This window comes from Sitophilus oryzae, unplaced genomic scaffold (genome assembly GCF_002938485.1).
Source record: "Sitophilus oryzae breed Bouriz unplaced genomic scaffold, Soryzae_2.0 scaffold_1590_pilon_pilon, whole genome shotgun sequence".
Taxonomy (NCBI): Eukaryota; Metazoa; Arthropoda; class Insecta; order Coleoptera; family Curculionidae; genus Sitophilus; species Sitophilus oryzae.
The window spans coordinates 614,116-630,331 of NW_022146270.1; the positions used below are offsets into that span (position 1 = coordinate 614,116).

General features: G+C 33.0%; 1 protein-coding gene across 1 annotated transcript; it reads left to right on the forward strand.

The window, feature by feature from the left end:
• The first annotated feature begins 7,713 nt into the window (after window positions 1-7,713).
• LOC115879924 lies at window positions 7,714-15,246 on the forward strand. The gene is made up of 3 exons (XM_030896979.1): window positions 7,714-7,885; window positions 12,497-12,664; window positions 14,962-15,246. The coding sequence occupies exons 1-3, from the start codon at window positions 7,786-7,788 to the stop codon at window positions 15,090-15,092; spliced, it is 399 nt and encodes a 132-aa protein (XP_030752839.1). The 5' UTR covers window positions 7,714-7,785; the 3' UTR covers window positions 15,093-15,246.
• Window positions 15,247-16,216: the final 970 nt, after the last annotated feature.

A 16,216-nucleotide genomic window follows, 5' to 3' on the forward strand; every position in this document is an offset into this window, starting at 1 on the left:
GTTATTTCTTGTCAAAAGAAAAATATGATGTCATTTTCAAAAAATTCTGAAGGTACCATTTAGCCCAGTCAAATTAGAAAAATCGGTGGAAAAAAATCCCATGTCTTAAAAGTCCACGAAGATAGACGATGAGCTCGAGGAGAAGGGAGGGGTTAAATGTCACTTTTATGACTTTTTGGCTTATATCTCGGAAAATATGACACCTACGAAAAAATATCCTATTTAGAAAATTGAAGTCCAGAAAATTCTCTACAAAATTGGTTGAATGCATTTTTTTCATAAGTCTAACCTTTTAAGAGTTACAGGGTTGACAAAATTAACACTATTTCTCATATTGTATTTTCGCATTTAAAATCCAATTAAAGTCTAAATTTAACCTTTCATTATAATAATAGTAATATTAAAGGGTCCTTATGTTATCTTTCAAGTCTGTATTGCAGCGGACTTTTCGTCTTCCGTTGGAGAGTACTAGTGCACACAGGACTTAATAAGAACTGCAAGGTTAAAGATTAATGCATGCCTGCTTTATGGTAAAAAAAAGTATACCACAGCATTTAGCGCACTGCAAATATTGTAGAAAGTATACGAAAACAAAGAATCATGGTTTATGATCCATGATTGCTCAGAGATGAAGATTTCTATCCCCTATTAATATTAAAGTAGCACGAAGCTTTTGAGGCATTAGCATTTGAAGTCTGGTTCCCTGAGGTTGTATATTGCTATGATATTCTACATGATTTCTTCCTGTAGGTACAGTTAACGTAAGCGTAATATTTACGAACTACACTACCCAATTCATTTCGCCAATAAAGCATCAGTCTTCCCTCGCAGAATTTCAAAGATTCTTAAAAGGGCATTAGAAAGTGGGATTTCTGAATCTTCTTAACCTACAATAATTGAATACTATAATGATTTTCACATACATATAACATGAGTCCCCATAATTTAAAATTATCCATATTATTCCATATTATCCGGTTTAGACAAGTAATTTGTATTCAATAACAAAAAGTGATTTTAATTTATTATTTATAATAAGGCATGTATCGCGTACTTTTTTAATTTAGTAGGTCTTTCAAATTATTTTTTTTAATTTTCTACAATCGTGTAATATATTATGACATTAAAATTGCAAAAAATCTATGTTATTAAAGATAAGGTGCTTTAATTTTCATTATAAGACTTTTGAATTGAAGAATTTCATGAAGGTATTTCTTATTTCCGAGACAAAAATTAATTCAGAAACATAATAATTCACTATTATTTTATAAATGTATTATTATTTATTTTGTTTCTGTAATATATTATATACATAATGTCGGTTTTTATTCTTTTAATTACACAAATATAAATTACAAATATAAAGCAAAATAAATGAACAGAAAACATTATCCATGTTAAGAAATATCTTGTGCAGTCAATAAGTGATATATATATATATATATATATATGTGAACGCATCACGTCTAAAATTTATAATATCACAGTAGATATATTCTAAAAGTTATACTTAATACTTAAAAAATCATGATATCAGTACGATTTCAGTACGAATATCAGTACGAAATCATGATATCATTGCACGTTTTTCGCTCGAGCGAAAGAAATGTGTTTGTACGGATTTGGAATATGCCATTGAGTATCCAATATAGTATCCAAATTTATAAAGGGCATAGTTCGGAAACCATAAGTCCGGGAAAATGTATAGAATCATTTTTATAGAGAATTTTGTCAGCTTTATTTTTATATATACAGCGTTTTTCGGTAGATGCCATATTTTCCGAGATATAAGCAAAAAAGTGATTATTTTAATTATTTAACTCCTCCCCACTCCTCGAGCTCATCGGGGACTTTTGACACATATCAGCCAAAGTCTAAAGGAATCGTTTAAAACCATTTTCAAAACTGTGGGAATTTTTTCCACCGATGGGCCTTTTTTTAACTAATTTGACTGGGGTATTACATATTCTATATGAAAAGAACTACATTTAGCAAAGATTTTACTAGAAACGCACACTTGCCCTAAATTCGCTTAAAATGGCTAAGTAGAAATGAGTAAGAAAAGGGACTAAGTCATCTCCATTTCGAGCCTCTCCAATTTTCAATCTGATTTTAATATTGCCATCGTTCACCTCACGATCCCCTTTGATAAATACGTACCACACTAATTTAATCTAAAGTGGTATTTATTATGAACGGCCCACACCTTTGACAGTTATTATAATAAGCCTTTGTGACGGTGATTGTGCTCAATATCAAGTAGGCGGGGGCTGCAATTAAAACCTAAAGTCAGTGGCGTACAAACTTGCTGTACAAGAAGGTTTTAAAATTGAGATCAAATTTGTAGCTCTTGGGTCCTTCTTGATGCGTTGTTATTCTCCTAAATACCAAATTACCTGTAATTTATGAAATAAATATCTTAAAAAGTTAACCAAGTCTAAAAAATATAATTAGTTCTAAGTGAATTTCATAATTGATTGGTTTACTAGACCTAACATATATTATACTACCTTACTTATATTATACATAACGTATGCTTGACGCTTGATGGACTGATGTGAACTTAGCAGCCAAAAGATAGCGGCCGATTTGCCGAACATAGCCGAAGGGCCAGTGGCGTCGGGCGACTTAACTTAATATGAAATAATCATACAATTTCTTGCAGGAGAATTTTATTAATATTTAAATAGTACTAAAACGAAGTATGCTTCATTATGTTAATAAATTATTAGAACCGAAACAAGGAATTGAATTTATCCTCGTGTTTATCTAAGGATGTCACAGTTTTCCAGGCAGAAATAACGGCAATCCACTATTGTAGAAAAATAGGCAGCAAATACCACATCGTTCGGTGGCCATCTTCACAAACAGCCAAGCAACGCTAAAGGTACTTCAGTTCCATGCACGGAGTAACTATTCTAGCCTAGTGCAGGATTGTGTGCGTACTCTAAATACTCTTTAGGTGAGCGTACATTTTTATGTTAGCCTGTAAAAGGCAGATGAAATAGCTACATGGCTCATCAATACCATTCATAGGCCCAGAACTCGCAAGGGTTCAAACACAAATTTCGAGAATGGTGGAGAAACTCTCACCAGGAGAGAGATGAAAAAGTTCAAAGAACATTCGTAATTAAGTTCTGTTTGTCGTTTCATTCGGCTCATTGAAACGTCAAACAGCTGTCAAAATGGGGTTTTTGATGTCGATTCCGTTTTATTGCCATGAATAAAAAGGACAGCATTCTACCTACTGCTTTAGGTTTTCCAGGCTATGAATTTATATTTTATTGAAATTTACCACTATACTGTACATGCCAAATGTACTAAAATTTCCATAATGGCAGCTCCGCAAAGTATCCAAAATTTCTTAGAGATAGTATGATCGAAAAAAAACGACGTCTAGTTGCCTTGAAAATGAACAGCGATGACGTTCCCCATATAATTTTACATATAAAATGACAGCGATCTTCATTTCATAGCCATCGCTGACGCCTTTTTTTTCGATCATACGGTATATTGTTTTATTAGGAGTAAAAATGATGCTTTTTGTGACGAGGTTGTACGTTGATATTACAGGCAAGGCACACAAAGTAAATTTTTACTCATCAATCAAAAGAACATTTTTTTTTAAAACGTCACAAATAATTTTTTAAATAATTTCAAACGTCCCAAAAAATATAAAAAGTAATAACTTGTAAATAATTATTATATATCAAGAAACTATGGTTACACTCATTGAATTACAGTCACACAATATCAGTTTAATAATATATTTTTGTACTTTTTTGCTTAGGCGCAAAAGTGCTTTCGCAAAAATACTTTTGTGACGTTTGAAAAAAAAGATGACTATATAAGTATACTTTTCTATTAAATAAATAAAATATAAAATGATACGCTACTGAGCGAAATAGGATTATCCATCATCCTTATACGGAATCCCGTCGCATATGCGCTGTCTCTGTATTTCATTCGTTTTTTTTTATTACAAAAATATACTATATCCCTTGATTGACGATCTAGCTCAAACGAAAATTGCATCGCATTAATATAAAAGTTAGCTGTATATGAACAGAACAGGCAGGCGACCAGTTTTATATTAGCTTATTTTTAAGTTAATAAAAGTGTCACGTTGACTTTTTATAGCTTATAACAGTAAAAAAATAATTAATATACAGGTTTTAATGAGTCTTAGTAATTGCAAATTTATTAATTAAATATCACTACAATTATTATATATCTAAGCTTTAAAGTCTGATATACAGTAAAATGAAATCATATGAATTGTACTAGAGCTGGACAAACAATAACTATATGCGATCTGTGATGTTCTCACAGTGAAATAAAAGTAGCAATTCACTGCTGTTAGTGATGAGCAAATGCAAAACCCAAACCAAGGGCACCTTGGTCTTGCAGTTAAATAGTCATGGTCTAGGTCTTGCAGGATCCAGTCTTGGTCTTGATCTTGTTGCGATATAACCTTCGCAGGTTATATCATAACGAATAAAATAACATCTTCACAAGTATATCTGTGAATGTAATTTTATGTTTTAGTTCCACTCTAGTTTGTAATACCTTATTATAAAAGTTCCGGCTCTAAATTACACTTTTTGTACATGAATGTCCTTTATGGTAATCTGACATTAGACATGAGGGTATATCTCAATATTTACAATATCAACAAAGATAACAAGCAAAAATAATAAAGTCTAAATGTAACTAATTTGTAATTTATAGTTGTATGTACTTCTAATGTTCTCAAAATATATCATAAATAAAAATATAAAGCACCACTTGTAAGAGTCCCTATTTCAAAGATGTCATTAAGAACGAAAGTAACAAACTGAATATAACCCCTTTAATATCTTAAATTAAGGGAATAAAACCTTTCACAGACAATTCAAAACCTCACCGAAAATAAACCATAATTCGAAAACAATGACAAAAAGAGCCGCTGAAAAAAAGCCCTTTTATTTTGGCTAGAAGCCCTTTTTATGAGGTAAGGTAATGGCATCCATTATTCCTCCATTATGGTAGTTTACAAATGGTTTTCCCCCCGGAGACGCCAATACAGTTCCTTTTTTTATGTTCGACTGTTCATTTTTCAATTTTATCGTCGATAGAACGTTATTATGGATCGTTTTCATTAGAGAATAATTAATATAGACCGCGTGCTGGTCTGCATAATGCGCATTTAATATTATAGAGTTTGAAAATGGTAAATTACACAGGATTACTCTACAGGGTGTCCCATTTCGTGTGTTTTACTTGTTTTTCGCTTGCTTTCGCTTAAAATAATATACATGGTATCGCATCTAAAAAAACATAAGTTTGAGTCAAATTTCGGAAATGACACCTTTTAGCGAAAAACTGGTTAGATACATCACTGGTTTCTACGTAAAATATTCTCTCAGTTTTCACCTTTTCGATAATAATAAATTATAAGCTAACCAAGATACGAAGGAGATCGAAAAGTGCAACATTTTCAAATTCGCCCTATATTTCCGAAACCAAGGGGGCTTGGACAAATCTTTGTGTAGCATCTTTGGTTTCATAAAAAAGTAGAACAGTGATTAAAACCATATCTTTGTATCTCTACTCATAAACGAGAAATCCCATGAAACACACGAAAATGAGGCACCACAGAATATACTAACGAAAAAGAGAGAGAGAGAGAGAGAGAGAGGTATTGATTTATAGAGCGCGTCAACAGCGAGGGTTTTTTAGCGCTCAATAATAAGCTTTATTTAATATGAGGTTATTTTAAATTAGAAATTAAAGTTTTTTCGTTATGTTGATGCTGTCTAAGAATTCTATAACTTCATTAATCGTCGAAATCTTAAATATTGCAGTGATGTCAGGACTAGCAGTTTATTATATGTTTCCTGGAGAATTAAACTAAGCACTGGTGCTGTAGGAGTCGGTCGACGTCGAGCATTTGATTGTAAAAAATGATCTTGCTGGGGGTAGTAATGCGATGTCGCCATGTGTGCCTTTCAACATCACCACTTTCACGGTAGCGTGTATTTAATCGCGATATTACACTTGCGTTGTATTTAATGCTCTACTTACGTCGATTTGGCGCATTCCATGCTGTAAGAAGCATAACCATGGCCCCTTAGCATTTCGTCTCTGTTAAGATGTCTACGCTCCTTAATGTCGTTTAATACTAAACAGAGTTATTTGAATGAATTCTGGCCAGTTATCATAAAAACATAGCCAGTACAGGTTAAATTCGAACAATTGATGCTAGGGGCTTTTTATACATTTGACAAAAAATGCACAAAACACTTCTGCAAATATCCCAAATTTAGAAGTAACTAGTGTGACTACTTCGTTTCAATCGAAGTAGAAAGAATCGGCCTACAAATATGTGGTTGTTTATTCATAACATTTATTTTTAACTTTAATAAAATGATATCCCTAGATTTTTCCGGTGTGGTGTATTCAGTAAAATCATCTTGATTGATTTGTTTAATTTTAGATCTACGCCAACAGAAGCCTTATTAAGTCTCTAGGGCATATCTTTTGCTTCGGTAATACAGTCTGCTATCAATACAATATCAACGGCAGTGGCGGATACAGAGGGGGAGCCCGGGCCTCATGGGCTCCCCCTAAATCTGTAAATTGGGTTAAATATTAGGCTTTAGGGTTAAAATGGCGCCCTAAAGAGCATGTTGTACATTACTTCCGTATCCGCCCCTGATCATCGGAAAATTTTAAACGATTAATTTTTCACCAATAATGTTTACATCCTTTTCTCCAAAATCAATTCGCTTAAACATATATTCTAATAAAGTATTGAATAATTTTGATGATTTATTAACATCGCTCTCTAGCAATGTTAAATTTTGAGCAACAAAAAGAACTTGAAGAGAGAAACATTTGCTCAGCAGGTAAAAACCATACTATAACGTGGTATACTGAGGCTTCCAAAACCAAAGCAGGAATAGGGATAGGAGCATTTGGGCTGAAAACTAAATACTCCCAACCAATAGGCACCTGCCCCGGCATCGTTCAGGCAGAAATAATGCTATTGAATGATGCGTACAACTTATCTTAGATAATAACTATCGGAAACAAGAAATATACATCTTATCCGATAGTCAAGCAGCCTCGAGAGCTATCAACTCAGTAACCATCAACTCGAAGTTGATCAAAGAATCCCTAGAAAAGCTGAACAAATTAAGCAAACGTAATAAAATCTCCACTTCCTACTCTGGGTGCCAGCACACCAAAGTATAGAAGATAATAAAAAAAGGGAACAAAAAAAGGAGCGAACACTCCACTAACTGGACAAGAACCAAGTGAAAAACAACTTAAAGTGGAACTCAAGAACCTTGAATGTTGACATCCGTAACCTGGAATGAGAGTCCTCTAACGCAACGGCAAAGGCAACGGTCACTCAAAGAAATTTCTGAGGACTTAAACGACCGAGGAAAATAAAAGACTCCTTGATTTAAGTATATTTTCGTTTTATCATGGGCAATGACAAAAATTATTTTACTAGATCTATATATTAATATTAAAAATTTCTTTCTTAGAAACTGCTGTTTTATTACAACTTTGTAATATTTCAATATTACTACACTATCGTTTATTATGCATTTTTGATTAACCTTACTTTTATCTCATAAAAATGTCTATTAGATAAAACACTTCCTTCTTATTTCATAAAGGATCCATTTGCGAAGCACAATTATTATAAAAAAAGGTTTAGGAATATATCAGTTGTTGCTTCATGTCACTAAAACTACAACACAGTTAGCAACGAGATCTCAATGTTATAAAATGTCTTTTAAATTAACAGTTGCTTTCACAGTTCTTCTGTTAGTTAGTAGTTTATTTGTGTTTACAAATGGAAATACAAAAACTTATGCTCTACATGAAGGTAAATACTAATCACAATAAGTAACCATTTCTTTGGAAAAATAAAAACTACTAAGTATAACATACAGGGTGTTTGTCCAAACTGGCTCATCCCTATAATTTTTTTGTTTCTTCAGATAAAAAACGGTATTTGGTATGTTATTATATGACATAAATCAATATTGACTGACGTATTCAATTAATATCGGTCACTTCCTGTTTCTTGGGAAATTTTTTGATTTTTAAAGCCGCGGGTATTTTTTGCTTTATGTGATAGAAAATGACATTCTGAATAGAATGGCATATCATTTACAATAGTATTTTGAATTTCAGTCTCGAACGCCATGTCTGTCGTAGCGTAGAAGTATTTTTTTTTAATCAAGAAGCCTTGGAAAAATACATTTGATCGTGTAATGTTTTTCGTATGTTTTCCTGGCGGGTTAAAAGATGACTAATTCGTATTTTTAATCATAACTAATTAAACTAAAACAAGGGTGGTAGCATATTTGAAAAAAAACAGTTTTTACGTATAATTTGATATGACATACGTGGTATTTCCAGTAAAATTGTCGTTATACAATATGATCAAAAAAATCGGCGTCGGCGAATGGGAAATGTTATCTATCGTTATTTCCAAGCCAACTGGACGCCGATATTTTCGAGCACACGGTATTTATTGTCATAGCACTGTAATTAAACACAATTACATTTAAAATACAATTTTTTAAGAGAAAATGTCAAAATTTGATATTTATGGGATAAATATATATATATATATATATATATATATATATATATATATATATATATATATATATAGATATATATATATATATATATATATTTATGGGATAAATATATATATATATATATAGAAGAGAAAAAGAGTATATCTGTGATCGTAACTTAAATACTGCTGTGATAATCCGAAATATATGTGATAGGACTGCTGTGATAAATATACAAACGGGGAATGACTTTGTGTGTGTTGAGTTTCAGACCTGTATTGTTATTGTGTGTTACGTTTCACCAAATGTAGAATTAAGTTACTTAGATAAGGTTTTATTAGATGTAGAAAAATACGTGTGTAGAAGTAAACCAACAATAGTTGTCGGCGATCTTAATTCTAAATCTCCTCTATGGGGATCTACAAAAGAAGACCTCAAAATGACCTGTTAGTCGCAAATAATGGAGATGAACCAACTTTTGTGCGAAGAAACAGCAGATCACATCTTGATGTTACCTTTGGTACGACAAGAGCAATGGTACTGATGAGAAATTGGCGCGTTTTGACTGAGGAAAATCTTTTTCCGACCATCGAACAATAAAAGTTCGAATTTGGGATTAATGATGGGAAGGAGAGAGGAGATATTCTGAAGACGCGCTGGAATTTTAAGCTAGACAAAGAGGAGAAGGTAAAGCTTTCAATAAGAAACAACATACCAACCTATAAAAATGTTGGAGGAGAGGAACTCATTAAATGTTTGCAAAAAAGTATGTCGAGAAACTTTAGAAAATCAATCTTCAAAATATAATAGAAACCAGCATACTGGTGGAATAGCGATATAGCGGACGCCCGAAAACAATGTCTGAGAGCTAGAAGAACTCTTACCAGATCGCACAGAAATGAATTATCCCAGACGAATTCAAATGAAGCCGAAACAGAGTACCGTATAGCGCGCAGTACCCTAAGAAGAAGATTCTAAAATCAAAAGAGAGCAGTTATGGAGAGACATGTTAGACAATTTGGAAGAGGACATCTGGGGACAGGCATACAAGATCGTAAACTAAGAAAATAAAGGTCAGACGTGCGATTCAAAAGAGACGCAGCTGCAAGAAGCGCAGAGGTTGTTTCCCAAAAAAGCGAGTATTAAAATGGACCAAGGTACATTATGATCACTTCCCCTAATTACTGATGAAGACATACAAAATTCAGCACGAAATCTTAAACGAGGGTAAGGCACCGGGACCGGATGGCATATACGGTCGAAGTTGTCCAAATCTTGGCTGAGGAACAACCCAAGATTATCTCCAACCTCTTTAATGACCTCATCAAGGCTGCTAACTTCCCACAAATATGGAAATGTGCACAATTAGTACTTGTGGAAAAGCCAAAAAAGGAAGCTGATAAATCTTCAACCGACCTATATGCTTATTGGATTCTATGGGTAAACTTCTGGAAATGACCCTAAAGACAAAATTGGAAGAAGAAATAGAACAAAAAGGAGGTTTGAATAAGAGACGGTTTGGTTTTTAGAAAAGGAATGAGTACAGTAGATCCAATTCTTAGTAAGGTTACAAAATGATTAAAATCTGAAGGACATTAGTTTTGACAAACAGGGGACATGATGCTGCTTTTATAACATTAGATGTTAAAAAATGCTTTCAACACAGCATCCTGAAAGTAATAATTAAAATGAACTCACGTCATATTGGAAATCAGTCAGCATTTAATTGAAGGCATCAAGAGTTACTTAAGTTGATCGATCGATTCTGGTGGCAGACTGTGCCATGGAAATGACAAAGCGCGTGTGCCCCAGGGATCCAGGCAATTAGGTCCGCTCTTCTGAATATTCTCTATGACGGACTTCTCAGGCTTCAATTCCCCCATGGAACTGAAGTACTGGCCTACGCTGATGACATTGCTTTTAATTATTAGAGACTAGAAGCGCGGAGGGAAATAACTGGTGATAGCAGAACAGGCAACGTCCCAGGTATGTTGCTGGATGGAGGGAGGTGGATTGAAATTGCCCTCAAAAAAAGAATGCAAGTTGCACTCGTAGGAGGCCGCAAATTGCCAGGCCGAGGCATTTTAATAAAGGACAAAGTCATTGTGCTTAAAAAGCGCAGTACCTGGGAGTAACGTTTCAGGCTGGAGGTAACTTTACTCCAGCACATACGCACGGTTGCAGCGAAAGCAGAGAGGCAATGTATACCTGCTATCAAAACTTATGCCGAACTGGTCCCATTATGGGGAAACCAAGCGCAGAATGTTGGCCGCCGTGCAGACGTCTACCATTCTGTATGCTTCCGAGGTCTGGGGAAGGCCGTTGAAGTGAAGAAGAACGAGGGAAAGGTTAAGGGCAGTTCAAAGGCGATTGGCGCTGCGAATATGTCGAGGGTACCGCAACTATATCAGCAGATGTGGCAGAAGCAATTAGTTGCATGATACCGATAGATCTTCTAATACAAGAGAGGATGCAGAGAAAGGCGTGTCCGGATAGATCGCGAGAGTATAACCGGGAAAAAATATTGAACACATGGAGCGACAGATGGAAACACAATGTAGACGGAAAGCGCAGTGGACAAGACAACTTATACCACATATAAGAAACTGGATAGACCGGAGCCATGGAGAAGTTACCTACGCTATGACACAATGTTATCAGGGACACGGATGTCAAGAATTACTTATATAAAATGAAACTTACCGATAGTCCAAAATGCATCTACGGTGACCACGATAACGACACAGCAGAGCAACACAATCCTGGAATGCAAAAAGGTGGACCTATGAAAGAAATAAATTAATGGAGAGTCTAAATACAGAGAAACTAACTTTACACTAACTTGGTTCCAACGATGCTTAAGTCAAATGAGAACTGGAAAGCAGTCCGGGAATATATGGAGGCGCTGATATCTGCAAAGGAAAACGAAGCCAAAAGGTTTGGAAAGTAAAAAAAGAAGAATAATTTGAGTGTACTTACCATACTGTTCTAGTACTGTTTTGTACTTACCACACTCGCTATTGTCCAACTTTGACTGAAGTGCTCAATTACCTGTAACATCACAATAAAACTGCCTCCCCCAGAAGTAATGCCGAAAGGTAGTTCCTTGGGGAGATACTCAAAGCGGTTTGTAGAGGTTTTTAGTCGGTAAGGTACCTCAACCACCCCGACAGTACCACTTACGGTCTCTGGTTTGCAGATTTTCCCCCGAAAAATAAAAAAAAAATAAAAATATATATATATATATATATATATATATATATATATATATATATATATATATATATATATATATATATATATATATATATATATATATATATATATATATATATATATATATATATATATATATATATATATATATATATTTTATATATATATATATTTATTTATTTTTTGTCATTCTATTCAGAATATCATTTTCTATCAAATAAAAAAAAATACCGAGTGTACTATTTAAAAATCAAAACTTGTAGTCATTTCCGGTGAAACAGAAAGTGACAACGCCTATCAAACTTGATTTGTGTCCTATGCTAACACGCCAAATCTTGTTATTTTATATGAAAAAATAGAAGTTATCGAGGTGAGCTTCTTTTGAAAAACACATCTATCAGAATTAAGTTGTAACTGAAACTATAGCAAATAATTATATTATATTTACTAAACAAATTATGTTTGTACATTATTGTAAATCAGAAATAATAACAAAAACAGTAAAAACAATAAAACAAACGACAAAAACAGTACAAAAACAGCTTATAACGACAAAACGACAAAAAACGACAAAAACAGCTTATAGCGAATTCATTAAATGTCTGCTGTCTGTCTGAAATGCCTCCATACCTACTTTCTACTTTTATGACTTTTGCCTTCAAAAATAATTCCTGTTTTCTTTTTTCCAGGTCGCCAGTGGGTGAAGTGTTGTTCCAGTGGGTACCAACATAAACTGATATGTCCAGATGCAACAGCTAAATGTAGATATACAATTATTACAACAAGCGAAAAAGACAAATTTACACAAAGAAGTATAACTAAAATAGATTCTCAAATAGAGTGTTTGGATGAGGAAGGTAATTACTAATCGATCGAAAAAAAACGTCGCCACAGTGGCCTCCAAAACGACAATTGATAAAAAGCCTGTGGGATTGAACGTAGATGTCATTTATAGAAAATGAAAAAAAGTCATTCACGCTCGAAAATCTATCCAATAAAAACATTATTCAAAAAATAGACTTGTGTCTAGAATGTTATTATTTTTCTAAAATGTCCATTAATTTTTGGCAAGCTTATAAGCTCTATGTCAATTTATAGTCAACTACATAGGGCAAAATAGCTTAAACTGTACACAAAATAGCTTAAACTCTTTGCACAAAATATAAAAATATACAAAAAAATACTAAATTTGTCTGACCAGGTGGTTGTGATTATTGCGAATATTTAGTTTGATCTTAGTTATCCAGTATGGTATAGGAAATTTTCTCATGCATGTATAGATCGACTCCGGCAAATTGACTGTGGCGCCATTTTTTTTACTACTGTGTTGCATATTAAACACTGAACGATTTATAAAATGAAGAGTACTGCTGGTAAAAGTAATAATAAATTAATACTGCCTAATAAAAAATTAAAAAATATAGTTTTAAGCTTCATTCAGGATCTCGAAATTAGTGGTTTCAATTAGCGTAGAAGTTTGTTCCTCTAATTTCAATATAAGACATTCAGACCGTCTAAATTAGTGGTGGTCGTTTTCAGTTAGTTGAAAAAGTTAACAAACGTTTAAAATTTGTGGGTAATGTCATTTTGGCCTTCGATTATCAACCGTCAAGAGAAATTGTGGTTAGAAATGAAAAGTTTATTGTTTTGCAAGCTAATTTTTAGGCTTGCTAAAAATACCGCAAGCACTTTGAATTCTATTTAAATATAAAGTATAAAGAAATAACTGCTTTTATTGCCAAAAAAATTTACAATTTGTAGACAAAGGTAAAGTAAACAAACAAAGTAAACAAACAAGTACACAAACAAACAAACAAAAGATAATACAAAAAATTATACAAATAATATTGTCTTATTGTTTAAAATAAACATTTATAAATGTTTACAATGTAATAATATATAAAATAATAAAAAAATAAAAATAATATTCAAAAATATTTAGTTGTTACAAGATCAAATTCGATTATCAAAATATAATTCATTTACGACGTAGAAAGCCTTGTCTAGTAAATAAGAGTTCAATGCTTTGCGAAATGAAGAAAATGATGTTAGGAATTTGATTTCAAATGGCAGGTGATTGTGCATTTTTTTCGAGTTGTATAATATTGAACTTTTAACTAACTCTGAGCGTGGGGTAGGTAGATAAAGATCCGGCTCAAGCGTTCCTGAGTGGATAAGTAATGAGATGGCCTTTCTGAAAAGCTGATACATGCTTACGTGCATTAGGCAAAACGGATTCAAATATAAATAAGGAAGGAAGAGTTAATATTATTAATTTTTAAAAAAGTCCTGGCAATGAGTTCTGCTGTTTAGTCCCAGTGAATATCGAACACCTCTTCTGGAGCTTGAAAATGTGGAGTCAAATTCTGAGTCGCACAACACGTACCCCAGAATGGAAGGGCATACCTGAGGTGCGACTCAAAAAGTGCATAATAAACAGTTCTAGCCATTGACAAGTTAAGCTCCTTAGAAACAGATCTTAATGCAAAACAGGCAGAGCTCAATTTTTTCGACAAAGCGTCTACAACAAGCCCTAAGAATTTTACAGATTTTACGACGTCAATGGTGGTGTTGTTAAGTAAAAAAGGCTGCAGCGAGTTTTTATACGACAAAGCTTTAGTTTTAGAAATGTTGAGACTCAGGAGGTTCGAATCGCACCAAGATTTAATGGTGATTAAGTCATTTGATATAATCCTATGAAGTGCCGTGACGTCCTTGTTGCTCAAAGTGCAGCTAGTGTCGTCCGCAAAAAGACATATTTTGCCACTGATGTTTATGTTAGCAATGTCGCTAATAAAAAGAAGAAACAAAATAGGGCCTAGTACTGAGCCTTGTGGTACTCCACATTCTATTGGCTTGCTAGAAAACAACGTGGTATCCACCCTCACAAGTTGACTTCTGTTGCTCAGATACGACTTAAATCATTCGAGAGATGGTCCCCTGAACCCATCTAAAAAAAAGAGCAAAAAAAGAAACTGTGTAAGTTTACATTATCGTTAGAAAGATATGAAAGAGGATCATGAGGAGGACATATGGTATTAGTTAAGTTTTGCGCTACATTTACAAAGTAATCGTTAAGGTATATAATTGAAACCACTAATTTCAAGGTTCTAATTGAGGCTTTGTTATTAATGAATCAATAATTTTATTTCAGAGAATCCATTAAAATATAACAGGTTTACGTCGATAACACCATGCAATCCATGTGAAAAAAATTCAACTTATAGAGGCACAGGGAACGTATCACATACTTGGATACGTACATTGACACTGGAAGACATATAACGAACTCCCTAGCAAAGCAAATTGAAGATGTATCTTCATTTCAGAAAAAAACATTTTATTATTTACGATATGATTATATTATAATGTAAATCCTATTTTATTTCAACCAGGAATTTATTAGTTGGTAATAAACAAACTTACCTATCACCAATCAGTGCCAGCATTTTATTACCAAACAATTTAAAAAATAATGTAATACGATCATGTCTGGAAGAAAGATTCAATTTTTGCCTAAATACGCAATATATTCCCTAAAGGAAAAAAAAATATTGTTTCTTTCTTTAAAGCTTCATTTGCACTAAATTACTTAAAACATTAAATTAATAATGTTTTAAGTAATAAGTTATCTTTAAATTAATAAAGATGTTCTGAGTAGAAAGTTCTATAATGAGACTAATTCTGTATTTTTTATAGTAAAGGAATGCTTTAATAGAATTTGTATATTGGTTTTAATGATGATCATCTAAATTTCACAGTTTTATTATTAAACAACGTTGTATGTATATCATACTACGCTCTTTTTACTTACCAATAACTGCAAACAAGCTGGTATTATTTTATTTCGATGTATATACAGGGTGGCGCACCTCATTCGCCTCGGTTGATTATACGAAAACGGAAAGATGTAGAAACAAAATATTTTATGGGTATATGTCGGGAGGCAATGTGCACAATTTAAAATTATTTTGAAATATACAGGGTGTTTCAGAATTAAGATCCATACAAAAGTTATATTTTTTCTTATGAACACCCGGTATTTTATTTCATTTTTGGATTCTTGAGCCCAAAAAAAGGCATTTATTAGAAGGGTTATATGTTTTAAATCTTTTGTTTTTGAGATATTTAAAGATACTTAAATTTGCATGCTATAATAAAATATATTATTAACACCCTGTACATTACTTTTCAGAATTAATTCTTGTGCTGAGTTTAAGGGTAAAGAAATAAACTTTATTGAAAAATGGTATTGCTTTTTTAAATTTATACAGGGGTATCAAAAATTGCTGATCTATTTTAAGGATTTATTTTATATAAAAACTTAACTTAACGTTATTTTAAAGGCAACACCCTGTATTTTTTAAAACAAACCGAAGCAGATTTGAATGCTCTTTCAAACTATATTA

What these genes read in the sequence shown, in the direction of transcription:
- LOC115879924 (XM_030896979.1), top strand. Translation starts at nt 7,786, where the DNA reads ATGTCTTTTAAATTAACAGTTGCTTTCACAGTTCTTCTGTTAGTTAGT. An exon ending in AACTTATGCTCTACATGAAG is followed by an intron (nt 7,886 to 12,496) that starts GTAAATACTAAT and finishes TCTTTTTTCCAG; the next exon opens with GTCGCCAGTGGGTGAAGTGT. An exon ending in AGAGTGTTTGGATGAGGAAG is followed by an intron (nt 12,665 to 14,961) that starts GTAATTACTAAT and finishes ATTTTATTTCAG; the next exon opens with AGAATCCATTAAAATATAAC.